The sequence below is a fragment of the Aythya ferina genome (genome assembly GCF_964211825.1).
Source record: "Aythya ferina genome assembly, chromosome: 20".
NCBI classification, from domain to species: Eukaryota; Metazoa; Chordata; class Aves; order Anseriformes; family Anatidae; genus Aythya; species Aythya ferina.
In genome coordinates, this window is record NC_140318.1 from 1,052,222 (window position 1) to 1,070,437 (window position 18,216).

At 38.3% G+C, this 18,216-nt stretch overlaps 1 protein-coding gene across 15 annotated transcripts in view; it reads right to left on the minus strand.

Moving 5' to 3' along the window:
* Positions 1–309: 309 nt before the first annotated feature.
* The window catches only part of GAPVD1 (GTPase activating protein and VPS9 domains 1), a 29,648-nt gene continuing 11,741 nt past the window's right edge, over positions 310–18,216 (minus strand). For 9 of the 15 annotated variants that reach the window (XM_084493675.1, XM_084493664.1, XM_084493678.1 and 6 more), the window contains 20 exons: positions 17,350–17,479; positions 16,890–16,970; positions 16,362–16,487; positions 15,482–15,655; positions 15,046–15,186; positions 14,335–14,469; positions 13,635–13,754; positions 12,998–13,075; positions 12,500–12,873; positions 11,879–11,966; positions 11,225–11,305; positions 10,433–10,555; positions 9,849–9,978; positions 9,327–9,436; positions 8,811–8,970; positions 8,155–8,342; positions 6,582–6,795; positions 5,926–5,998; positions 4,977–5,174; positions 310–4,232 (listed from right to left, as the gene is read on the minus strand). In XM_084493675.1, coding sequence (XP_084349801.1) covers positions 4,092–4,232; positions 4,977–5,174; positions 5,926–5,998; positions 6,582–6,795; positions 8,155–8,342; positions 8,811–8,970; positions 9,327–9,436; positions 9,849–9,978; positions 10,433–10,555; positions 11,225–11,305; positions 11,879–11,966; positions 12,500–12,873; positions 12,998–13,075; positions 13,635–13,754; positions 14,335–14,469; positions 15,046–15,186; positions 15,482–15,655; positions 16,362–16,487; positions 16,890–16,970; positions 17,350–17,479 — 2,865 coding nt within the window. In that variant the 3' untranslated portion in view covers positions 310–4,091. The remainder of the gene's footprint in view (positions 4,233–4,976; positions 5,175–5,925; positions 5,999–6,581; positions 6,796–8,154; positions 8,343–8,810; positions 8,971–9,326; positions 9,437–9,848; positions 9,979–10,432; positions 10,556–11,224; positions 11,306–11,878; positions 11,967–12,499; positions 12,874–12,997; positions 13,076–13,634; positions 13,755–14,334; positions 14,470–15,045; positions 15,187–15,481; positions 15,656–16,361; positions 16,488–16,889; positions 16,971–17,349; positions 17,480–18,216) is intronic. The other 6 variants (XM_084493665.1, XM_084493668.1, XM_084493669.1 and 3 more) reach the window with 3 other exon arrangements.

Genomic DNA, 18,216 nt, shown 5'->3' on the forward strand with positions numbered 1-18,216 from the left:
AAACGCCATATTCCAGAGGATGAAAAATGCCGGATGCAAATGAGAGAGAATCAAGGTCAGGAACGCTGCGGGGACCCAGCCGCGGCCGGGCGGCGGCACCGGGCGGCGGAGCCGGGCCCGCTGCTGGGCGCCCCGGGGCGGGGGCCGGGGCCGGGAGCGGGGCCGGGCCGGGCCTGCAGGCGCCCCGCGCGGCCGCCAGGGGGCGGGCGAGGGCCGGCGGCGGGGCCCGGGAGCGGCGGGGCAGGGCCGGGGCCGGGGCCGGGGCCGGGGCCGGGGCCGCGGGGGGCGATGCGGAAAGAGGAGGCCCGGTCAGGTAAAACTGCTCTCCTTTTAATCAGTTTCTTACAGAACAGTACATTAATAACCAGGTTAGAGACAAGATGGGTTTCCTGCGTACAAGATTGTGCAAGCTCATTAATTCCGGTTTGTAAAGGCTGTACCAGTTTCAAAGAGGAGAGGCAGTACAAAGCTTTGAGATAGAGGTAAAGCACAATTAACAGGTACGGAACACACGTTACTAACGCAGCAGAGATTAATTCCCAAGCAGTACAGGCTCAAGCAGGTTCCCAGCTGTTACCGAGCATCCTTCCTTCCCCCTCCTCGGCCGTGTCCCTGCGGCAGCTCTGCGGTCACGCTGCCAGCCCCAGGCTGCACGGCGGGCACAGCAGCACGGGCACACTGCTCACACTCCATTTCACACACACACACACGCTTCACTTGCTTGAAGCTTTGCGGCTGATCAGCTCTGCCTGCTCCTGCTGCTCCTTCGCTGGCCCAGCAGCCTTCCCCTGCACGCTACCTGGCCTCAGCGCGGCGGTGAGCTCTCAAACTTCTGCTGGAATTTTGCTTACAGAACACCGATGTTTCCAAGTGATACAAACCAACACTGTGCTCACCAGAAACCCACCGACAGGAAACGGGATCACGATAGTGGCTTTTTTTCCTGAAATTTATGGCAGTTACATTCAGCATTTGGTAATACAAGGTCTTTAAAACAAAAACCTTTAAACCTCAATGACAAATAGGTCATACACATTCCAATTCTCCTTAAAGAGGATCTAAAAGAAGCCTTCAAGAGAAAACTCCTTTAGGGTTAGGAGCAAAAAAGGAATCTCCTGGGGGTGAAAGAACCAGCCCTTTTCTTTCACGCCTCTATCCCCCAGAAAAGGAAAAGGAAAACACCACCTCTGCAAAAATTAACGGCCATAGTCATGCCATTTTTTAATTGGGCAGTTTCTCCACGCTAACACCCAGTGCTGAAGTCCATGACCAAACCCCAAGTCCATGAATGCAATCCACTTACTGCTAATGACCTCCCCCCAGCCCCTTTCCCTCAGGGTGTTCCGTTCATCCTTCAGTGGTTGAAGTAATTCTAACGGAAAGCACCAAGTTTACAGAAATGGGTGTACGTGGTTGGCTGGCACCTTTTGGCAACAGTTCTGTTACTTTTGGTCCTTTATGCACTCTTTTCACATTTACTATTGCACACCAAAAATCTAACAACATCACTTCCTATACACGTAATTTATCATTATAAAACAAAATGTTATGGGACACCACGGGAAAATATTAAGATGACATTACAAGATTTTAATTCTTTGGAAAGCCTAATTCTCTAACTACACCTAGCAATACTATATAAAGGACTTTCAGAGCAGGTAAAAAAAAAAAAAAAAAAAAGAAAAAAAGAAAAGGACCATCTTACAATGAATACTCTCAGCTAATCTGGGGCTAACCGAAACACTTACTGGTTTAAAAATGTTTTTTAAAAATTACTCCAGTTCTTTTATTTTTCTACACAGAAAAGCAAATTAATAAAAATAATGAAGAAAATGGTTCTTGCCACTTCCATGAAGGAAAGCAAATCTGAAAGACCAGATGATGCTGATCAAACTCTGTTTGCCAAGCTTGCAAACGGGACGCAATGCACAGGGTAATCACCAGCTTAGGTGTCGTTGTGCCATCTTTTAAACTAGCAAGATTTAGAACAAGACTGATTTAAGGATCAAATATTATCCTCAACTAAAACCCAAACTTCAGGACTAAAAGAACTTTCATACATTGGTCTTAACATCTCAGATATTCAAGTAATAATTACATATTGTAGGACACTTAAATATAAATATATTTATATTGCTTTTAGATATGATCTGGCCATATCTTTTGCGAGGGCGTATTTGTGCTTCACTGCTGCGTGTTATCGGTCAGGGCTGTGCTTGCAATATTAAGTTACGTGTTCAGCACCAAAAACCCATCAAGGCTAAATAACCAGAATGTTGCAGTGGTACACACACTGAGTTTCCACAGTAAGGCAGATCAGAGGAATTCATTTCTATTGAGTGTTGCTCCTCCACACAATCAAGTCTCTAATAAAGGAGAAAGACTATAAAAAAAAGTTACCATTCCACTCTTTCACCTGTGATTAGCTTGGCAAAAATGCTGTACTGAATTACATATAGAGCCCTAGAAAGTAAGTTTCTTTAATTATGCCTTGACAAGTAGCACTGCCAAATCAAGCACTTGATACTTTACATAAATTGTTCCAATTTCAGTTAACCAAGTGATTTTAAGTACTAGTTCCTTACAGGTTTTAATCATCAAAATGCATACACAAACATACACACACTAAACCCAACAAAAAAGCAAAAGAACAATGAAAGAAAAACATATTTTGTAAAGAATGTGAGAAAGATTTTGTTTCCTTTACCAGTCACAGACACCAAGTCTTAACACATCCCTCTGTCAGAAGTGCACCGAACACTCCAGGAAGAGCAACGAATAATACTGACATGAAAAAATTAAATGCTCGCTGTCCTTTTTCAGTGTAATTCTAGCTAAAAAAGAACAGCAATTACTTATATACAGGTGACAACCACTGGCCATCACTCAGACCATTTCATTCATGAAAAATTTATGGGGTGTTGTGCATAAAAACGTTTTTGAATTCATAATTATCAGTTTAAGGGAAAGGTGGGGTGAGAAATCTATAAAACACCCTGACCTGATGTCATGATATGTTTCATAAAGAACAGTGTTATATTTTAAAATATTTTATATGAACAGTAAAACTTGCACTGCTGCATAGCAGACAACATGAAGAACATTTAGTAAAAACATTCACTGAAACCCCTGGCATATGTATTTAATGTCACTAATCAAAATATATATTACAGCCCAAGGTTTTGTTAAGGATCTCTGTTTGGGGTTTGTACAGTATACACAATATTTCAGAAAAAAATATTACAGTAAGGTAATATTACTCCTTTTTATATTAGACTTATCTATTGTAACTTACAGTCCCTCTCCTCTATATATTCAAACCTTTATAACACCCTAATGCCCTAGCCAAAAAGTGTTTAACTATCAGTTAAGCCCTATCTATTATAAATTCCAGTTTCAGAAATTTCAGTAATTACATTTTAATAAATAGTTTAGTTTGTTCTTTTTTAATCTTGAGATCTCTCCTTTTGAGAAAGTCCTTTCATTTACCAAAACACAGTACGTAACAACCTGTTAGAGGTCAGAGAGGCTTTTGCTTGTTTATTTAAAGGATAATGAGTCCAAAGATAATTGCAATGCATTAAATATAGTTATATAATATTTACATTGTCCTCTCAGATTTTAAATTTAGGTGAAATACAATTGGTAACTAATGTCACCTACTACAAACTTGCAGTGTGGCTGGTGTTTTATTAATAAAAGGTGTATTAAGCTAGAAAGTATACTAAGTGGTTGCCCTGATTCTTGTTTCAGTATTCCATTAGAAATGAAGTGAATTATTCACATGAGTAAGAATTCAGGAAAAGGGGTGATGAAAAAAACCATGGAGACTTTTCTGCATATTTTAAGATTCCAAAATACCTGAAAACTGTGGTCCCTTTTACAGTGCCAGTATCTACAGGGGAGAAAAACGCAACCAAAAGAGAAGAGGAAAACCTGTTAAATTAATTTGATTAGTAAAGGTGTGTTTTAAAATGCCTCAATTCTGTACAATATTATATACAAAGAAAGTTTCTTCTTAGCTTTTGCAGCTGTTGTACATTCTTATAGACTCTTCTGCTAACAGTCTGCCCGTGTATGTGCTGTTTGAGTTACTTGCGATCATCAATAGTCTTAATGAATTCAACTGCTGCTGTGAACTGCATCCACCAGTAAGATTCTTCTCCAGATAAACAGTTGGCATAGAAACTGCTAATGTACTGAACAGTGGACAGCAAACAAGGTGGATTTGCCTGAGGGTTAAAGAAGAAAAAAGATTGTTTGTTTGTTTGCAAAGCTAAGATACATAGTAGAAGTACAATTCTACTTCTGCAGTGATCCTCCCAAATACGTACATGATTATTTAATACATCTGTAGGACAGTGACTGCTTATCCAGACCACCCCCTTTTCACAGCCTCAGAAAACATCTTACTTGGTGAAAGGAGCATTTTTCCAACAAGGAAAAACAACTGGCAGGCCAAGAGAAAGAACACAGGCATAATCTATAAAAGCCATCCCAGATTTCAACACACAGAATAGCCTGTTATTTCAGAATTTTATACATCACAGACCATCCTCCAAACCCTCATGCTTCAAAAAAAAAAAGCAAGTCCGTACTAATGTGGATCTTGGTTTTTGAAGAGGACAACATTAAGCATGCAGATAACGAGGCTGATGGACACATCAAAAAACACCCAAAACAACAACTACAAAAAAGCACCATCACTCCAACAATGCCTGGCCCCAATTTCCTTGGTTCCAACTTGCAAAGTTTGCTTGGATTCGAAAACCGTAACTGTGATCACATTTCTGTTGTTTCTATTTAAACATGCTGAATTAGTTTTTTTGTTTGTTTGCTTGTTGTTTTTTCTTTTTTTTTTTTTTTTTTTAATTTAGCATGCTCCCAGCTACCCAAGTCAATTATTTTTCTTCCTAATGTGTGCTTGCTTATTAAAAGAATTAATTGAGGTTTGTGATCTTTGCAGAAGAACTCACCTTTATGAGAACAAAGACCAGAACAGGAACAAAATCATCTGCCCCAGGTACTGAATCTTCATTTGCCAGACTAAGCAGGTTCATGATTGTTGAACACATTCGCAGGATACACTGTACTTTGTCTCGGGGGGTTTTGTAAGCGCTTATTGTGCGGATTTCAGACTGTGCAGATGGCCACGGTGCCTCCCGGAGATATACCTAAAAAAAAGAAACACATTGCCTGCTTTCATTTGTCCAAGCTACTAATGTGCACCGCAGAGGATCTGAGGTACCACAGACTTGCAGGCAGGAGCAAGGCTCCAGACTAACAGGAAGCGCTAGGTCAAGATGGTTGCATTACACTCAGAACTAAGGCCGCTTCCTGCTGTATTATAATGAAAAACTACAAGGAGACAATGCTGTACGTGCAATTAACATAATTAGCCTGTACTTATTACTAACTTCTCCAGTACACTATTTTGAAAGAAGGTAGAGCTGTATGTCTCTGTCGTCCATATAAGCAGCTTTATGAACGCTTGCCGTTTGGAGTCACACAGCCCAAGCACTGAATTAGGAAGGCTGCAAACATTCAGCCTCTCACAGACCTCTTAAGCCTACCAACCTGCTTTTAGTTACCCTATTAACCATGAAAAAATTGAAAATGCTGTGCAAATTCCCAGATGTGTCAAGGTTCTGTTAATGATGGCTAGTTCTGAAAGCTAACTTCATAGCTGCAAACCACAGCTACAGCCTATGAATCACATCAGAAATATAAAGGGTTGAAGGCTTGTCTTTTGAAGGGAACTATCAGAAAGTTACTGCATCTTAGTATTGGTGCAGTGCAGGATATTAGAGCTGGCACAGATAGAAAAATGTTTCTAGGTGTAAAGCAAAACAATCCTCTCATCACAAACACAATCAAAACCCAAGAACCCCAACACACAAAGCAAAGGAAAGGGGAAGTTGTTACCTCAGGTATCTGAAGTGCTTTGTGGTTTGCAGTCACTACTTTAGATAGCCTTTGTATATGTTCATGAAGGACCCTAAAAACAAACACAAAAAATAAGAGTAAGAGGTAAGCAGCAGCCAGCCAACAGTCCCCTGAGGTTTCCCACTAATTTCAGGTTTGGTATACTGTAAGAAAGATCTTCAGGAAGGTGTATCATGGTGGTCCCAGCTAACGAGCATTAGGTCAGTAAGTGACACACAGGATTTGGTGGGAAGTTCAACTATACAGCCAGGAAAGCATTCAAAAAACATGCTCTAAAAACCAGCAGAACACCTAAATGTATGGAAAGTGCTGTACTAAAACAGAAAATGGAAGGAGCAAGTCCTGAAGCAGATTTTAATCATTCTCAGCATACACACTTGCAGAGCTCAAAGTCTGTATCTCAAGTCATTATACTTAAAATTTTATTTCATTCTAGCTGTTTGCTGCAAACACGAACTTTTGCACGTGATGCTAAAGTACTCCTTTGGTTTTGTACAAAATGTTCTAAAAGGAAACGCAAGTTTGTATGGCATGACGGCCTTAAGACAATCAAGTTTGTCACATGAAGACTGCAGAGCTTCCTTCTGCACCAACTGCAAAAGAGAAGCCAGGTACTTCTAATTGCAGTAACTTACTGGTCACGCAGAATATCTCCATCCTGATTAGGGTAGAACGCGAGTTTGAAAATGCGATTCATCACACTGCGCTCTATAGCTAATTGTGCATCCTGAAGCTGTTCTTCACTGGCATTCTGCCATATGGCATCCTGAGCCATTGCCCCATATAAGAACTGAAGAAAATCTTCAACTTGGGCTGTTTTATCATCTGCTGCTGTAAGTTTCTGGAAATCTGATAAAAAGCAAAAAAAAAGTACATTCAGTTAAAGTTAAAACAAACAAACAAACAAACAATCATTATTTCCTAGATATTTTTCTGGAAAGAAGAGCTCAGAATACATTTCAGACTTCCCACTAGGCAACACTGGGGCTCTGTTTTGCCCACACCATGGTCAGGGAAATTCAGGCAAGAACACATGAATTAAGCAAAGGAATTAAAGGAAAAGCATATAGACCATATTTAGCAAAGCATACAGTCAAATACTTGATAATGTATCAATCACTTCCTCTGCAGTACCAATTCTTGTGCTTTCTTTCTAGCCACCCACAGAGATAACACAGAACAATCATTAGAACTAGTTGGAATGAGTGCACACAAAGTTGTCACGGAGAGGGAAAGATAAATAAATAAAATCAAGAAAACCCATGTGTACCATTTTCTACCCCTACCTTTATTAAGTATGCATAGTTGCAACATTCACATTTATCTACAAAATACAGAACAAGTGATGCAGCCAAGTTAATGCAGCGTGACCAAATCACTGGCCATTCATCAGCACCATATTTATAGCATTCTAGATCAGAAGACAACTGCCACTCACATCTGCCAGCAGCCTAAATGCCACAGTTGCCAATTTCTCTTTTAGATCATCCAGAAATAGCTGCCTTCTTTCTGTCCAATGAAAGGGCTTAACTCCTTTTCTGGGTCACTGAATCTTGTTACCAGAATTTAATCCCAGTAGATATAAATTCTTATACTAATACCAGCCTATTCAGACATATTTAATATACAGCACTATCTGCTTCAGGAGCAAGAACTGACTCCAAATTTCTTATGTGCTTCATTAAGTCAGGTATGTGCATATATAACAGAAATAGTTTGTTCTAGGAGGCTCTGTTTAGAGAGTTGTCTTCCTGTGCCTATATTGCTTATGCTATGACATTTTTGTATCTTTGATTCATCTGACTCAGATTACTACTATTCTCCACATCTTCTAAGATACAACCACAGGATCTGTACTGATAACTAAATGCTGCAACTTAATTTATCATTTCATAATTAGTCAGTCGATCTTAATTGCTTAACAGTGTTCATGCTTAGAGCAGATGCTAGATAATATGACTTAGCATAACTTAAGGCCAGGTGAGGTGAAATTACTGTCATTCTAGCCCACGAAAAACACAGGCAGTTACCACAATGTTAAATCACAGTAATCTGTACATTTGAGCCATTAATTCACTAGTTGAAATGAAGACTGTTTCAAGAATCTGCTCCTCAGATCAGAAACTGTACTTTAAAACGTTAACCCAAGACAGTGTGTAAATACAGAGTGAAGGAATATAAACAATCCACAGTCTGCATTAATCTTACCTTGAATAAACTCCCTTATTTTCTTTTCTTTGCTCTCTAGCAGTAACCTCACGCATACTGTAGTGAAGTATCTGTTGGCCACTTCTTTATCTCGCAGAACTCTTTGCAGCAGCCTTTCCAAGTGTGCTTGTGTTGTTTGCAGACCTTGGCGACACCGAGTTAAATAAGCGATATATGGAGCTCTTTTCCTAAAAGAAGTGTTCTCCATTAGATTCATAGAGAAGATAGAAAATAATAGCTTTATAAACTGTTGAGCTGTAGTGCAAGAATAATCTTCAACCTGTTGTTTTTAAAACAAAGATAACACCTGAATTAGGAAGTTCAGTCTTATTACACAGACTCCTCTGCCTGAATTTACTGCCCTTGCAGCACTCCAGAATGCAAGACTAAAGCAAATTCTAAACTGCGTCTTTTGTGTGCTAAGAACTGAACATTAGCCACAAACTGATTTAATTCAAGTTTATTTCTACCTGAACTGACTTAAGGTCCAAACTTTAAGCCATTCCCAGAAATATGAGACAATTACATCATTTTGTGGGAAAGCAGAAATATAATATCTGATTTGGTAAAGTACAATTTAAGTCCAAACAGGTCTTTCCAATCTGTTAGTGAATAAGTATATGGACTCAAAGCCACTAATGAGATACAGAACAAACCTATAGTCCTCTGCAATAGAGGCCAGCAGCTTTCGACAAGTCCTGTTATCAAAGCGGCTTACGCATCGCATTGTTTCTTGCAGCTGCGCCATCAAGTTCTTGTCTTGAAGGTTAATAGCTTCAGCTAGCTGAACTTTCAAGAAGCACACTATTTCATTATCTAACAAAGAAAAAAGAAAAATTACTAAGGAAAAGTATGTAGGCATAATGAAAATGGAACAACACTCTTGAATATGGGAGACATGCAAGCAGCAGTTTAAACCAAAACTTCTTTACATGATGCAGTGAGTGTTAAATTAAGTATTTCTGAACTTTCCAGATATCAAGGGATAAGTTTTCATATCACTACCTTACTTACTATATAGAATTAATTCTGAAATGTGAAGAGGACCAGACAAGAAGACAGATTGACCTGTCTGCAAATAAACCTACAACCTGCAGTACAGGCGTCATTAGACAGCAGAAAAGAGGAGATGAATATAGTACAAAACATTTGAATGCATAAATAAAATTTACCTTCAGGGTCTGTGTGATCTGGTAGACCATTCCTTGTTGAATGTGTCAACATTGGAAAGGCAACAGAATCTGCTGAACAAAGAGCCAACCTCAATTTCTTCTTTGCATCCCTTAAAGAGGAAAAGCATTTTCTTAAAGTTGCTGCAAACACAGCTTCTTCATTATGCAGTCTACGTTTTTTGGTTTTGTTGTTTTATTTTAAACTTATAAAATGTTATTTAACATAATTTGAATACACCTGTGTTGTCAAGACTTTCGAGTATCAGTTCTTTTGATACACCACCTAGAGCAGTTTCAAATGAATTTTTCCAAACAATGAATTGCTCTCTTCTCTCAAATTACAATATCCCTTACTACCTCAGTGGAAATAGAACAGTCTGAGATGCTCTAAACTAAAAGCACATAGAAATTTATAATTAAAGAAGACACTCATATCCACACTGATATTTGTGGGAATCTATCACATGACTTCAGCTTTTAATTCTGCTTTGTGGTTAAGATTAAACTTGCAAATGTGTTTACCTATAGGAGAAAGCAGAACTTTGTGGCTGGGCTACTTGACTTGCAGAGTCTGGTAGATCATCTGCAGACATGTTTTGCAAAGCCTCATCACGTGGAGAGTCATGCACACTCTCACCATCCCCTGTAGTCTCTATGAAAAGAAAAAGTTATGTGTGAGTGAAGGAGTCCAAAGAAGAACCTAGACTAATACTCTAGGAGAAATGAAGACAGCAAGTAAAATAACTTGTTCTGAATAAGTGGAAAATCTATATTGAAAAATACACAATCTACAAGTTACTAAAAAGAAATTGCAACAGTTTTCAAAGGCAATATACTTCTTTGGTATCCATTTGTTAATAGAACATCTCTTGCCAGTTTGCTTTTTTTAAACAGCCACCTCAATGGCAACATGGAAGAGCTGCCCTTGGGAATACTAACTTAATTCTCAGACAAACTACTCTACAGGTTATATGAGAAAATGTTCTTGTTCCAGAGCTCACATTGTTCAGGTGCTAGCATTAACATTTGTCTAGAACACTGAAGTGTTTTTTATCTTTAAGGAGAAAAAAATATGTCAGTGATGACTATAAAAGCCAGGTTCTCACCTCCACTGTCATAGTTTACTAAAGCTCCTTCACTGGGACTGGTTCGCTTAATCGCATTCCTGTATTTATCCAGAATATCTTCTGCAGCTTGTGCCTGTGCACTGAGCCTTGGGCTGGGATCATCTGAAAAGTCCCAAACAAAAGGAGTTAACCTTATATTGTGACAACTGAAAGCAAAATACAAAAATTTAGACCCACACATCTGGGCTCTGCCTTTAGCCAAAACAAATAGCTGCTTGTGTTGCATAAAACCACAATTCAAATACATTTATGGGGTCTGAAGCAAAAGCAGGAAAAAAAATAAAGTGCAATGAAAGCGAGCAAATAAAGCCAAATCCTTGGCGTATTTATACTGTATACACAAACAGTTCTTGCCTGTTTGAAGACTTCTAGAAGTGGTGACTAGGCAAATAGAAAACTCAAGACCCAGGTCCAAATTATGTTTAAATTTAGCACTTAAGAAATTATCCCAGGAATGTGTCTGCAGCTAGCCTTACAGCTCAGCTATGATAAGGACGTGCACTTTTAATGGAGACCAAAAAAACAAACAAAAAAAAAAAACAACCCAAGTTGAGTCAATGTTCCAGTACTATACATATTGACAGAAGCATGACAATTTAAAATCAGTCTTCAAGGAAACAAGTCTTCATCCACTTTCTTACTCAGAAAGCCAGTTGTGAACATTAACTATAATGGTGCATTTCTTTCTGGTATTGGACACCTAATGGGCACTCTGGTATTTTAAATGGCATGTTATAAGCAAAAATTTCTATGATGATATTATTCACATACCTTGAAGCGTTGAATATCTGTCAGGCACCATGTCATCTTTGTCTTTTTCTTGTTTTTCTTTCTTTCTAAATGGAATTGGAGCTGAAAATGCAAGGTAGCTTATCAGGGACTATGCTGAAATCAAGTCCAGACTGAAGAAACTTTAAGGAAATGGCTAACGAGGAAGTTTGTCACAAAATAAACATCATCAAAAGCCTTTCTGTGAGGTGGAGCTAAACTGTATTATCACCATATGCAGTAAGCTCTACTGTTAACAAAAATACTACCAAGAGCCAGCCAGAGCACCTTTTTTTTTTGCCTTCCAGTACATTCTATGAAATTATTAGAAGTCATGTTGGTTTCCATTTCTATTTATTTTTAATTTGTACTTTAATTTAGCCAACAGTCGTAACTCAAATATTGGTTGTAATGGCAAGAATCTTTTCTGGCAACTCCTTCCCGTTATTAAGTCCAGGGGGAAGATGTAAAGACAGTACATTGTTAAACAGAAGACCAAATAAAGCAGTATTAAAACACTGATAGTTATTTACAGTCACACATTGATGCTTTGAGGATTATGTTATGAAACAATAAAAAATTCTATGGAAGTGAGTAAAGATAAAATAAAAAGGCATCATGTACTAAAGCACCAAAACCAGACAGACATGATCCTACCTTTGGGCATGGCAGACACAAAACGTTTTCTCCACCATGGCTTGTTTCTGTCAGACTTCTCATCATCACTGTCTTTTCGCTCTTCAATCTGTAGAGGGATGGAATATGTATTTTAATATATTACCACATCACATGTAAATACAGAATTTCTCCTCAACAGCTACAAGTTATGCTTTATCAACTGTAAAAACAGAACTACGGCAGAGTACAGAAAGCCAGAGCAGGTTAAGTTAGAAATACCCCTCCTGAGGAGGACAGCCCGAGTACAACACAAATGCTGTGAAAAGAATGTATTTATTTGTAAATCAATTGCTTTCCAGGAAGCTGCAGCATTTTACATTTTAACAATATAGCAGAACTATTTCTGAAGTCCTACCAAGTCAAGTAAAGCTTATCCAGTAAATTTAAGAGGAAACGTGTAGATTTAAGTCAATCTGAATGCCTGTACTTTTAGTTTGCAAATCATATGCCAATTTTTAAGAAGTACCCACAATACATTGTAATTCCTTGGTTAAACACATTTACTAACAGCTTTCTGGCATGAGAAGCATAATTATAGTGGGCACACTAGGAAAAAAAACAAACAAAACAGCAACACAAAATGATAAACAGGAACCTCACCTCTCCCCTAGAGGAGTCTTTACTGGGAGATGAAGACGATGACTGAGATGCAGCCACCAGAACAGCTGCCCCAGTGTTGGTGGTTGGCATTGGAAGTTCCCTCTCCTCGTTACCAGGACGTCTGTTCCACCCAGGATCACTCATAGGTCTCCGAACTGATGACACAATATCTGAACTCCTGCTGCGGACTAGCCTTTCTGGGTAAGAATGCCTCTGCTTGAATGCTTCTAGATCAGCTGGAATTAAAGCGTGAGACCCGAAGTTTGGCAATCGGGCCTCATTACCTCCCATAGCTCCTTCCAAAATCGGTGGATCTGGTGGTGGGTGAGATGGTCTTGCATAGTGTACTTTAGGCCTTACTACAGCTGATACACCTGAGGTAATAAACATAAAAGAAGCCACATACATTTCTGTTAATATTCATCCAAATTAGCTGATACTAACATAGAAGTATTGAATGGCAATTTTTATTAACAGAGTTTATTCTTTACCACTTACCCTCATTTGATGACAGAGGGTCAAACAATGCAAGCAAAGAATCTGTCTGAGAAGGAGGAGATGTCAACTGACTAGCTCCTGAAACAAAGGTTAAAAAAAAGTTAGCATTGTTCAAAGAACCACCTACACATAAGGGACATTGAGAAAACAATCTTCAGTAACAGTTCACAGGACTTATGTTCTAAAAAATTATTAAAGGTATTCTGATATGGAAAGATTCCCATCTTATGTGCCAAAATGATCAAAGAACTGCATCACAAAAATGGGGAAAATCTTGAGGAGACCAATTCCAAAGTGCAAGAAAACAATCAATGCAATCAAACAGAATTAGCAAAAGGCAATCTTAGATTGAAGGATCAAGCTCTAGTGCTATAAAATACCGGCATCTCTTTGCCAAACAAATACAGTGCTAGAAATAAAGAAAACACCAAACTTCTCAGCCACTAGATCTTTGAAATAGGGGAAAAAAAAACAGAAGAGAAGGAGTATTATTGCACTCTGAGCTTCCATTGTGCTCCTACTACAACATAAAAATTTGGGGATTCTCAATATCCATTATAAATACATCACTTTTACTAACGTTGTGAGACCTCAGTTATCAGAGTTCTTACTTCTCATTTACAGGTATCTTACTTACCATGGGCTGTTTCATCCATGTCAGGACTTGTCACAGAATCTTTTCCCCCAAAGTCAGAGCTACATTCAGACCTGAGATCCTCAATCTTATTAGGAATATCTTCAGATGTTGCACTAATACCTTACATATAACAAAAGAAGCACCTTAAATACATTTCCAGACAAAAAGGAAGCAAAATCCCGAAGCTGTTAACATGTTTGGTCAACAATGCAATAATCAAGTCATAACTGACAGTAGCACATAAAAACATTCAAAATTTCCATAATTGTAAAGTAAGATTTTATGTTTCTGCTTTACATATTCAATGGTTTTAACATACCCATGAATACTCTTTGAAGAAGTACATTAGAAAGATGTTTCACTCTGCTAAACACTTTGTGGAAAACTAGAAACTCAAGTACACGTATGCTGATTTACTTAAAGTTATGATAACAAACTGAATACAAGAAAGTTAGGAGTCTCCTCTAAATCAGTGCTCCACTACTAACCATTGCTACTGTACCACGCAGTATTCTATGCATTGCTACTTTTTTTCTTTTTAATTTTATAAGTTAAATAAAGAATTACAGCTTTGAAAATCCCAGAATGAGTACAAAAAGTTATACATAATTTTTATCTCATGAAACTAAAGCAAACACAGCAGAGCAGATGCTGACTATGTTCTAATACACCAGTGTGTTTTTAATGCAATTAAACACACCTGATACAACGCTGAGGCCTGGTGTACTGGGTCGAGAGCTGACCTCCCTTACATCTGTGTCATCAGATGTGCTACCCAACCCAGAACAGCTTTCCAGTTCTTGCAGTCTTTCTTCCTGTTTTAGGTCCGGGGCCTCTACAACAAGAAACAACACAGAGAAGAGAGAAAAAGCATCACTACTCAATGCCAGGCTCCGTTAAAATTCACATACAAAAAGAAGACTGTGAGGCTTGATTTGGAATATTAATTTTTAAGCTAATTGAACCACTTCAGCAAGTCTTCTCCCTACACAGAAGGCAGGACTCTGCCCAGAAAGCAATGCCCTATTTGCACAGGCATTTTGACAAGTTCTTATCCATTCAAGTATTGTATTACTTAGAGACAGCGGTATACAGCCAAAACAACCAAAGTAAATTGTGATCAAATACAGCACTACTAAACATCACTATAAAAAAGAGCAAACAATTTTGCTTTGCATTGCCTTCTCTCCTTTTTCAGCCCTTAAGAATTTCTTAAGTAACAGTAAGTCTCTTACAATGCTTTTTATCTTCTCTCTGCCTAGGAATAATACATCCTTCTAGAAGTATTCACAAATATTAACCTAAGCTTACAACAGGAGTTTCTTGAGGAAGCAGAGGAAGAGGCTGGTGCTTTGAATTATATGCCTCTGGTTCACACTAAATTAATAAATACAAACTACGTAATTCTGACCTGAGTCACTTGGTAATACTTCCACACTCCAGGCCTCACTTGTGGTTTCTGATATGGTTGAACCTGTGCAAGGATCAAGCAACACAGATCCTGAACCTGGTAAACACAGCAAGCTGCCTAGCATGTTCTCTGCAGCTGCACCTGCGAAAGTAAAGCAGAAATGTGTTAACTAGATACATATTTTCTGAAGATAAGTCTAACACAACATGTTCTTATTTTTCTCTTTTAAGTGTCCTTAATAAACTGACAATGTTATAAAGATAAAAATGGGCAACCAAACACAGTATAAGTCATGCACACAAAATCCTCCTACAGAGCAGCTCCACTTTAATCAATGAAAACACCTATTTAGAAAGAGAGGAGAAGGGTTCTGGAGCTTCACCATTTCACAGCAAGCATGAAGCATTTTAACATACCAGATGCACGACTGAGTTACCTGCAATTTCTTGCAAATGGTCTTCATCAATATTTGGATCAAAGTCGCTACCCAAGACATCTGTACTCCAAGTTTCGCTCACAGTTTCTGATATATCTCTGTCATCAGTCAACCCCATCATATCACGGATTTCAAATTTGCGGAGCTTGTCATCAAGATTATCCTGAGTTGTGGCTATATAAAAATAAAAAAGTTCTGAATTTTTTGAAAGGCTTCTCAGATTACTTCTAATTGAAAATCTGTAAGAGCACATTAAAGGGGATTAAAAAACAAAACAAAACAAAAAAAATAATTCTGTCACATAAGATAGTGTTTAAAAGTAAGGCCTGTAAAGCACTATTATACAATTCAAGAGATGCTCCCTGAAAGCAATGTTTAAGTACATCTGAGATGTAAGAAGAATCTTAAACAACACATGGTGACCTATCAACCCAAGAGACAGATAAAGTAATGGATAAAACTTGACACATTATCAAGAAACTTATACAATTCCAATAAAAAACACAGAATTGTTGAAGCTGGAAGGGATCTCCAGAGATCATTCAAGTCCAAACCCCCTGTTCAAAACATGGTCTATTACAGCAGGTTGCTCATGGTCATGTTTTGAAAATCTAGAAGGCTGGAGGCTCAAAAACCTCTCTGGGCAACCTGTTCCAGTGTTTCATGTATGTATGTTAAACAGAAAGCTATTCAGCTGCTTTAAGACTACTCCAATCTAGACCACCTTATTCCCTTGAAGGAAAAGTAAGTATCAAGCAAAACTTTACAAGCAGTTTCCTACAAACTACTTATGTCTCAAAATTCCATGCAATTTTATTTTCAACCTTTGCTTTAGCATCTACAGCACCTCAGGCACTTGTTTCAGAGAATTTGCACCTGCCTTGTTCATGCTCTAACAGCTGCAGAGCTTCAACACCATTGCTCCCAGAGGGGCCCGCACCAAGCTCTGATACAGACTCTCCCTCTAAATCCAAAGATGATACAGAGTTGGAACGATTTGAAGGACCTGTGAAAACACATTTTACCATAAATCTAATTTGAGTAACAGTTTCCAAATACACAGGATTAACAATCCTGGACACAATTAGCAACAATGATTAAGAGAAATTACGTACAATACAAAATACTGAACTGATTAACAAAGTGTTTTGCTACTCTTGATCCCTACTCTATAGATCCTTAATCTGCACCATGATTTATACTGCACATGTATGAAGGACCATACTGACCATCATAATCTACAAACAGATTACCAGAGATCTAGAATCTCACCATTACCATACTTCAACTAAGAGCCAATAAAGCCTTTGTCATTAATTTAATTATTGTTTATTTGAAAAGAAAGAGAGCAAGAACTACATTACAGAAGTTATAAAAAAATAAAGCACACTTAATAATTTGTACAGACCTCTTCGATACCACTGATAAACTTCTGCTTTGTTGTGTCTGAGGTTAATATAAAGGAGTTGTCCTGAGTCCAGAAACCATTCTGAGATATGTAATAGTTTATTAGAACATGATGGAAAAAAAAAAGTCTGAGAACTCTAAGTTTAGAGGAAAGTTAGATTATTTTTAATAATTAGTTGTGCACTTAATTTAAAAAACAAACAAAAACCAACAACAAGAACACCCTTTTCTTCTTCTAAATACACTTACTGTTTTTGGTCATAATTCTCAGACTAAATTATGCCTTTCCAGGTCAAAGTTCTGTTCCAGACTTTTTTCTTTGAATGGCTAACAGAAAAGACAAGCTCCTAGCTTGATCTTTAAAACAGTAGAGATGACATGCTATATTTAACAGAAGTTCCTTTTACAGAAAAGGGGAAAAAAAGTGACAAAACTTCTTCAAGACTTAAGTAACCCTTCACCTTCAGATATTCCTTCCAGATTATCACTGCAGAGGGAAAAGCGCAAGGTTTTATCAGGTTTACCATGGAGTTTGTTTTCATCAACAGGGACATCTCCTTGTCCGCCATCTGCAAGCTGCATGTTTAAGACCTAGAGAGTTGGGGGGAAACAAACAAGACTTCCTTAACATAATCTATTTTTCAGGTAATTACACAGTGAACAAAATATTGCACGTGCTTTTTGCACTTTTTTTCTAGATGTCAATGGTACAATCAAGCTCCTAACATTCCATTTGAAAAAACATGTTTATCTCCAAAGTTAGAGCCTGGAGGGAATGTAAGGTAACCAAGACATGAACATAAGGCAAACCCTGGTAGTAACAGGCCCACCAGCTCCTCCTTACTCCATCAGTCTGATGTAACATGGAAACTGATGGTTACACAAGGCTGCAGAAGGAGATAATCCCAACTAGCAAGCAAAGCAGTGAAGATGAAAGCAGAATGCTGTTCTACGCCTGCTGAAAGAACAGGCTAGAAAACCAGCCTTAACCTAAGTGACATATTTTGAAGGCATTCATGGCAACATGACCACAGCTCCACCCTCACAAGAAGCTGGGCTTGTGTGATTCAACTCTGAGCTGCCAAAAACATCAGGATCAGCGTTCCTGTGCTGTTATTCACATACGTCACTTGATGCAGAGGACAAAGCACACAGGGAGGTAATAGAATTAATTTATTCAGGCTCGGAAGTAACAGCCCCAGTTTGTTAAGCATGTTAGATGACAAAGCCTCTTCATAAAACTGCCAGCTCCATTTTTCCCGCATTAACATACTGTTTTTCACAACTTGCAGATATGCTAAGGGAGGAGAAAAAACTTCTAACATGTG